Source organism: Pocillopora verrucosa, chromosome 14 (assembly GCF_036669915.1).
Source record: "Pocillopora verrucosa isolate sample1 chromosome 14, ASM3666991v2, whole genome shotgun sequence".
Lineage (NCBI taxonomy): Eukaryota > Metazoa > Cnidaria > Anthozoa > Scleractinia > Pocilloporidae > Pocillopora > Pocillopora verrucosa.
Window position 1 is genome coordinate 5304411 of NC_089325.1, and position 8018 is coordinate 5312428.

The 8018-nt window shown below is 36.5% G+C and overlaps 1 protein-coding gene and 1 long non-coding RNA gene across 2 annotated transcripts; both read right to left on the reverse strand.

Annotated features, from left to right (window-relative positions):
- Positions 1-373: 373 nt before the first annotated feature.
- On the reverse strand, positions 374-3669 carry LOC136277965 (uncharacterized). Its single transcript, XM_066160923.1, has 7 exons — positions 3582-3669; positions 3053-3106; positions 2447-2554; positions 2010-2339; positions 1631-1696; positions 1418-1471; positions 374-1101 (listed from the first exon to the last, which is right to left on the reverse strand). The coding sequence occupies exons 1-7, from the start codon at positions 3649-3651 to the stop codon at positions 950-952; spliced, it is 834 nt and encodes a 277-aa protein (XP_066017020.1). The 5' UTR covers positions 3652-3669; the 3' UTR covers positions 374-949.
- Positions 3670-5915: 2246 nt separating this feature from the next.
- On the reverse strand, positions 5916-7001 carry LOC131777844 (uncharacterized). Its single transcript, XR_010716184.1, has 3 exons — positions 6861-7001; positions 6302-6424; positions 5916-6076 (listed from the first exon to the last, which is right to left on the reverse strand). It is a non-coding gene; the product is annotated as an uncharacterized lncRNA (long non-coding RNA).
- Between the last annotated feature and the right edge of the window lie 1017 nt (positions 7002-8018).

An 8018-nucleotide genomic window follows, 5' to 3' on the forward strand; every position in this document is an offset into this window, starting at 1 on the left:
CAAGTCTGCGCACGCATTTATCCTTTGCCTCTTTGGAAGGCTCTCGGAGCTGTTTAACTGTCATCTGTACCTTCAGATACGTTGCAAGGCGTTTATGAGAACAACCTGCTTTTCTTCACATTGCAATTGAAGCAGGCGCACCCTCTGGTTCATCTCAGTCTCAATAGCAACTTTGTCAATCGTGGTTGCTGCACGTTGCCATAATGCCTCTTTCTGGTATCTTAGCTGCTGCTAAATACTGCAGCACTGTTCTGTGTATTTGGTGTCTTGTGTTTTCGACAAAGAAAACAGAAAACGCCAGTGCCATCACCCCACCTCCCCTACCCAGATTAAACTATTCAGATCTAGAATGGGCAAAAAATAATTAAAAATTATGTACGCAAAGTACGGAAAGTTTTTTCCACTACAACTGCTTATCCTAATTCACAAACAAAATGGGAAAACATTTATTACATCACCACAATCATAATAATGTCTCCTGCTAACAATAATACTCCTAAAAACCACCCAGTGCCATCACCCCATCTCCCCCTAACCAGATTAATCTATTCAGATCTAGAATGGGCCAAAAAAATAATTAAAAATTATGCAAAATATGCAAAGTTAATTTTCCACTACAACTGCTTATCCACATACCACAAACAAAATGGGGAAACATCTATTACATCATCAAAACTATAATAATGTCTCCTGCTAACGAACTACTCCTAATTGTTATAATATAGTCATCTGTCTAGTTAAATATTTTTTAAAATAATAAATTTTACAGCTTGTGCTGGCAAGACATAATACAAAATATCCATTCATATATGATTTCTCAAACTTGTCTGGCACAGACAAACACGTACACTTTACTTGTAAATCCAGATGAAGTACCAATTAATAGGGGAATATTCACATTACAGTAAAAATGATTTGCCTCCACAGTAAAGGTCAGCATGATATGAAATTACAAAGGAACCTTTTCTTCAGTAGTTGTTGTAGTTTTAGATTTTTTTCTCTTGCAACGTGAGCAATAACAGCAATAAATAATCACTCCAATAACTATGGCTGCAGGAAGAACAACCCCAATGATGACTGCATGATTCTTGTTATCTGTATCTGCAAAAGAAAAAGAAATGTTTTAAAACCAAGAACCCCAAATTTGACATGTTCTGTCTATTTGCAACAAAAAAACTACTAACAGTACCTGAGTGTATGTTTATTTGTGATATATGAGTAGCTGCCTCATAGTGTGTAGTAGCTTAGCAGTAAATTAAGTATAACTAAATGTGTGAATCAATTTGCAGATGAACTAAATTTATTTTATACTCCATATGATGGAGCTAACTTCACCCTCCATCTTTTTGTTAACCATTAGGTGCCTAAATTTAATCCTCAATTTTTCATCCCAGCTACATGAATAATGCCTTTTTACCTTTAGAAACTGTACTGGTTGTAACTGTTGTAGCCTGCGTTGAATTTGGTTTACCTGCAATAATGAAAATGGGAAGTCTGTAGCATGCATGCTAAGTAAAAAAAAAGGAAAAAGATTCACACTTGTAAGCCTTATGAGATTCTGGCTGCAGTGAAACCTACAGTCAGTCAAGGCATTGAGTGGAATGAATTCATAATTATAATTGATACTAACCGGAATAACTGCTGTTTACCCTGGGAGCCAATGTCTCATAATTGATTATTTCTATGGTTGGTCTTTCTGATAGAAGGCATAAAAGAAAATGGCAAAGATTAATGACAAGTTTGAATCAGTACACTGGAAATTTACCAAGATAAACTGATTTTAAAACAGCCTATGGGTGAGAAACATTTATTTTTCAGGCCCTACCAGCAACTTTGAAGGGTTGCATCAGGAGCAGCTAAACTTATCACGGATAAAGTTGAGCTAGTAATCATCAAATATCAAAAGAAAAAATGAAACATAATTAATGGTCTTTCTTAAAGTCAGTTCTGGTTAAGGCTAGCCTGGCGTTAGTGTCAGGAAATCATTAAAACATGCTTGCATACGTTACCTAGTATGTAAAGATCAATTTCCTCGGATGTTATATCGTAAATCCCTGATGAATATTTTGTACAGATGTATCGACCAGCATCTGGAGGGGTAACATTACTTAGTTTGAAGGAAATGTGAGTTTCATTCATGGAGAAGGAATCATCAGAACAGGGTGTAGGTTTTGGAGTAACATGATGACAGCAACTAAATTTTTTATCTTTTCTGTCCTTTGCAATAGTGACAATGGTTGTGGCACCTTTTCTGAGTGTATATTTAATACGAACAGCAGTTAGATTGCGGTCTAATCTTGTAAATGATAGTTCAAAAGTCTCCATCATGTAGGCTGACTCTAAAAAAACAAAAAAAAAAAGTAGAGTATCAGAATTTTGAAGTCTTCATTTCATCAGTTTTACGCTGATATAGGGTGAAGAATACCACTGAATTAATTTGCCTTACCTTTACGGACAGTGGAGTTGCTAGTTTGAGTGTACGAGAGTCCTGGTATGATACCTTTAGGACTTGTACAGGTTGTAACTGTTGTAGCCTGTGTTGAGTTTGGTTTGCCTGCAATAATGAAAATACGCTGTCTGAAGCTATGGACTCAGTCATCAACGACAGAAGATCAAGTCCTGGTATGATAACAATAAAATCAAACAAATGAGAAAATACAATATCAATTAGTTGATAGAACCAATTCGAGTGAAGTATCTTAATTTTAGTTTGTATGTTTACCAATTTAAAAGTAACATTCACAAGAGTTTTAACTATCTTTAAAAAAAAGAACCCAAAATTTGACATGTCTATCCGAAAAAAGAAAAAAAAACTACTAACAGTACCTGAGAGTATATGAATTTATGATATATGTGTAGCTGCCTCTTGGTGTATAGTAGCTTAGCAGTAAACTAAGTGAAGCTAAATGTGCGAGACGATTTGCAGAATAACTGAATTAGTTTTAAACCCAATATGATGCCGCAAGCTTCACCCACCATCCTTTTGTAGATTAGATACCTAAATTCAATCCCTAATTTTTCATCCCAGCTGCATGAATGATGTCTTTTTTACCTTTAGGACTTGTACTGGTTGTTACTGTTGTAGCCTGCGTTAAGTTTGGTTTGCCTGCAATAATGAAAATGGGAAGTCTCTAGCATGCAAGCTGAGTGGAAAAAAAGGGAAAAGCTTTTTCCTCGTTCCTGCTTCGTTCAATACCTTTAAGCTAGGTTACTACAATCTTGTTCGCAGTCGTTCTCTATGATGTCACGCAGCGCTGCGTCAATTTTGAATTGCTAGTTGTTCGTATAATGTATGATATTTTCAAAAAAAAGCAGGGATTAATTCGAAGCTCCCGAGTAGTTGAACAAATCAATGGCAGTGGACGCCTTCAGAAATTACTTCGAAGTCAATAGAGTACGATGAGTCATTTCAAACATTTCTAACAATTGTGTGGTAAGTTTACAATGCCGCGCTTCGAACCACCACGATTTTGTTGCACCAACATAGTCAGAGCATCACTTTCCAGAATCACTAATTCAATTCCTCGTTTACCTCCTACCGTTATCAGCTACACGCACATGTTGCCAGCATTAAAACTTACCTTGAAGCAATTTTACCATGCAAAGAATGCCGAAGAAAACTAGGCGCAGACGTAACTTCACGTCAGCCATTTTAAACCACTGCCTTGCCGGAAAGCACTATATAACATCGTCCTAAACCAGATGAGCCCACGACATATCAGCGGCATCTTGTATGAGTATCCGCAGTTTACAATGTGACTTCCGCTTTTTCTTGTTGATGCGTACTCACAGTGTACTCGAGTGTTAGGAAGTTCGCGTAGTGCGTCTGAGCCAGTTTCTGCCAGATTTGAACAGAAAAACAGGTCCTTTGTTGGACTGTAATGATACTTTGATGGCGCTGTTAGCGAAATGTTTGGCCGGTTCGTAAGTTGTCAACCTGGTTTCGGTCGATCTGATTGATTGCCAACACCTCTTGAAAATCCTGCACACCATCGACCTAAGCCTCATAGCTGCCAAGTGAGCAGAAGAACAATGACATCAAAATACTCGAGAAAGATAAGTATTAATTTTAATTGCATTTGTGTTAAACTTATATGTACAGAAATTTCTGAAGAGGTACTTAATCAGAAGTTTATCTCATGATAAGCCTTCAAAGTTGTATTAAATAAATTGATGTACATATTTCACAATTTTAAGATGATTGTGTGATGACAATACACCGACGGTCAACATTCGAATATTCAGCTTGAGCTTCCTCCTAAATGTTAAGTATTTCAATTTGAACTTGTAGAATATAACCTATGGATTAAATGTGGGTCTATAAGTATCATCCATGAAATTCTTACAGGCAATTTTCATCATGATATTAAAGCACCCCAAACTCAAGAACAAGGAAAAATAAGTTACGCAGAAAACTGAGTTAGGCAGAAAACTGACGGAGAAATTCATAGTTTTCATAATTTTGAATTCATTCATAATTTTGAATTACAAATCATTCAGACCATAGCCACATATAGACTTTTAGATTGTCACTGCTTTTCTTTTGGTGATTGCATGATATGGTACCCGTCTTGACGTTCTTGGGAAAGGAACCATATCATGCAAGTCCAGGCAGTTGATGTAGTGTTTGCGCATTTTGTCTTGGTCATATGACTGCGCTGTGGGGTCTAGGCCATGGCATAAATCTGTAGCAAATGCCAGTGCAAACAAGCCACTGTCATTTGAATTTGTTTGCTTTTGCCCTCTTTCATTAGAAAAAGTGACTGTAGAACCAGTATACAATAGCATGCGACATGAATGATCAATGGCAACCACGCTTACATTTTGATATAAGCTGTCATACACCTTGACAGTTCCAGGACTAGTAGCTATTGTGCTCAGGCAAACCCAGTGTGAGCCAGTGTTTGTGATCTGTACAAACTCACTAATGGCTGGAGTGACTTAAATGCACCCACAAAAACAGGGTCCTTAGACCATCTACAAGAGGGAATTTTTGTTTTAGGAGGATCTGACCAGCATGTATCTCAGAATCACACAGCCATGTTGTCTTGTTTAAAATGTGATCCTTTGAATCTTCATACAGTCTGTTGGTTAGATCTGGAGGCTGTTGGCCTGTGAAAAGTTCCTTCTTTACATAATGATGCAGGTGCCGTTGCATTTCAGAAACACAATTAACACCACTTCCAACAAGCTCATGAATTTTTTTAACCAGTGTCTCATCAATAGGCTGAAGTAGCCCAGCAGTCTGATTACACAACAAGAAAGAAAGAATAATTGCTTTATTATTTATTCATTTAAAAAATTACACAACCTCATCCCCAGGTTTTCTTGGTCAATGGTTCAATAACCTGGAGCCAGCTGCTTTTGATGTCATTGGTTCAATATGAGAAAATTTTTTCCAAATTTGGTCAATAGCAGCTGGTTATGATGAAATATGTGAGTGGTTTTAACCTTTCAGAAACAGGGAAATATTTTGAATTAATAATAATGCAAATTATACCAACATTACTATCGGCAGTCCTCTGGTAGGGCTTTTCAGTAATAGTTACAGAATGTTATAATTACAGAGTACTGAACACTGTATTTTTAAGAAAATCCATTTAAAAAGTCCATGACAGCATTCCATTAAAACAGTGCCAGTGGAAATCCCTCTCCGATAAAATTGTGATATTATAGTCTTGACATTGAGTTTGAGGAATGAGTGCCAGTGTAGCTAAAAGAAGCTCTACATGTAGTACATTTTATTGGTCTTTTGTTGTGATGTATAATCTTTATTCATTCTTTATATATATTCGACATGACAGTGGAAGCAGCACAGTCTACAGTAGACTGATGATCTGTGTGAAGTTAAGTCACCTTAAATTCCCTACCAAACTTCAGTTTCCTGATTCCAAAAAAATTTAATTGATGGCCAAGTACTTACCCTCCCCATGGGGTGAAATAAGTGATCCGTAAGTTTAGGAAGTAATATGTAAATACGCTCCTCTGTAGCTATTGTTTGCTTCTTTTCTGACTCTAGGGATGTTCTCAGAAATTTTGACATTGTCTCCCTTCTACTCTTTGTGTTCTCTGAAATCTAACAATAAAATGTTTTAATTAAAATAATATTTGAAAAATTGGTTTCTAAAATATTCACTCTGTTTCCATTACAGGTAATGTCCAGGTTGTCTTATCATATGTCCACTTCACCTACATGTAACACAAGGCCCATTGGGATCAAGCACCCTTTATTAGGCTAGTGGTCATTCATGTTAATGGTAGTGTCCCCTGAACCCTTATTCAATAATTAAAATAAACTGACCTTATTTTCAGGATACTTGATTATTTTCCTTAGGTGGATCTTTGCTGGACACTCACATTTCTTCGTATCCTGTACTATAAAGCGCTGTTTGGTGTTGTTATAGCAGTGATCAGCATTCTCCTTCTGAAACCAAATAGATTTATTGGATTGTTAGATAGAGCAGTCATATGGGAATAGTCAAGTTATCAATAAACTTAGAAGTAATGAAAAGTATCCTTTAAAATAGTACTTGATTCCTACCTTGTAAACTGCAGTCACAGTGGTCCTTTTTTGCGACTTTGCTTATTTTAACAAATAAAATGTGATATGTCCTTTTACTTGCAAGTGGTAAAAAAGAAAACATTATTGCCTGCTATTAGCCCTGAGGGAGAGGTGAGTGCTCACCAACTTGCTTAGAAAAATCAGTTGGGACTTACCACCTTGTTAGCTTAAGAGCAAATAGGTGAAGGTAAATCAATAACTATGTAATGCCCTACATATGATATCCTCTTTGGGAGTCCTTAAGTAATAATATCATCTTGTTTACATTCTTATTTAGTTAATTAATATGCATGCTTACATCTTTTTGTAGTCTCTTTTGAGCCTCCTTCCTTTTGAGTGCCTTATTTCTGTCTGGCCCATTTTGGCATTCTAAAACTTTGACCCCCACAATTTGGAATGGGATGCCATCAAAACTTAGTCTGCATCCTGTCATCTCCTGTGAGTGAGCCCATTGTATACGGTGGTTCTTAGCATTTTTATCTGCATTTTCTTTTATGTGAGAAGAGGAACAAAGCTAAGTTAGCAATACGATACATGCACACAAACACATACGTACATATGTACACATGGGTGCTTAAAATGGAGGGCCTGAAAATCAAGCCTGCCCCACCCAGATGTAGCCCAAGGACTGGTGTAATGGATGGGGATGCTGGCAGCTGTGTGTCAATAGCACTGAGTAGGGTTTTGACACTTTAAGCTTGATCTTAATTAATTAAGCATTTCTTGCCAACTCTTGCTGCAGGCTCACAGTAAATTGACACTTGAAGCTAAGTTGAATTTTAATTACATGTTAATTTTGAAAGTCTAACTGACCAGGGTAAACCGAAGAATAATGATGTGTACATGTATTCTTAAGATATCAATAATTATTGGAAAAAAGTTAAATCCCTTTTTTTATTTTGATTTATCTATATTTCATGTTAATAACACGATCTCACACGCCCCTGGCTTTAAATACCTATAGTGTCTAAATAAAGTTATACTTCACTTTACTTTACTGTCAGTATGGTTTATTTTGTAAATCTTTACATGTGAGCTTACTTACCCAGCCTACTGCAATTTGAAAATCCTCCTGTTTGTTTAAATACAGTGAAGCGTGTCGTCGTAGCTATCTCGCACTGTTTTATGAGTTCGTTAACATACCCGGAATAAGGGTCAAACTGTACGGTCCATCTTGAAGCCCAAGGTGTACTGTTATCAGCCATGTTTGTTCTTCTACCAAACATTTAGATTTCCCGCCAATATTTACCCGCGAGCCGCAAAACATAAATGCATGAGTGTTAAATATTAACTGGACCACCCTGGGCAAATATATTTATTAGTAGCAAATAAGATGTTGAACAAAAAATTAAGAGATCATGGTCAAATAAAACGTAAAGATAATTTATTACAAGCAGAAAAGAACTGTATGTTTGTTCCAATCGAAAGATTTTACAGTGCAAAGTTATGCAAATGA

Coding starts and splice junctions, on each gene's coding strand:
- LOC136277965 (XM_066160923.1), bottom strand. CDS start 3,651: ATGGCTGACGTGAAGTTACGTCTGCGCCTAGTTTTCTTCGGCATTCTT. Junction 2,555..3,052: donor AACCAGTACAAGTCCTAAAG/GTAAAAAAGACA, acceptor TCATTATTGCAG/GCAAACCAAACTCAACACAG. Junction 2,340..2,446: donor CAACTCCACTGTCCGTAAAG/GTAAGGCAAATT, acceptor TTGTTTTTTTAG/AGTCAGCCTACATGATGGAG.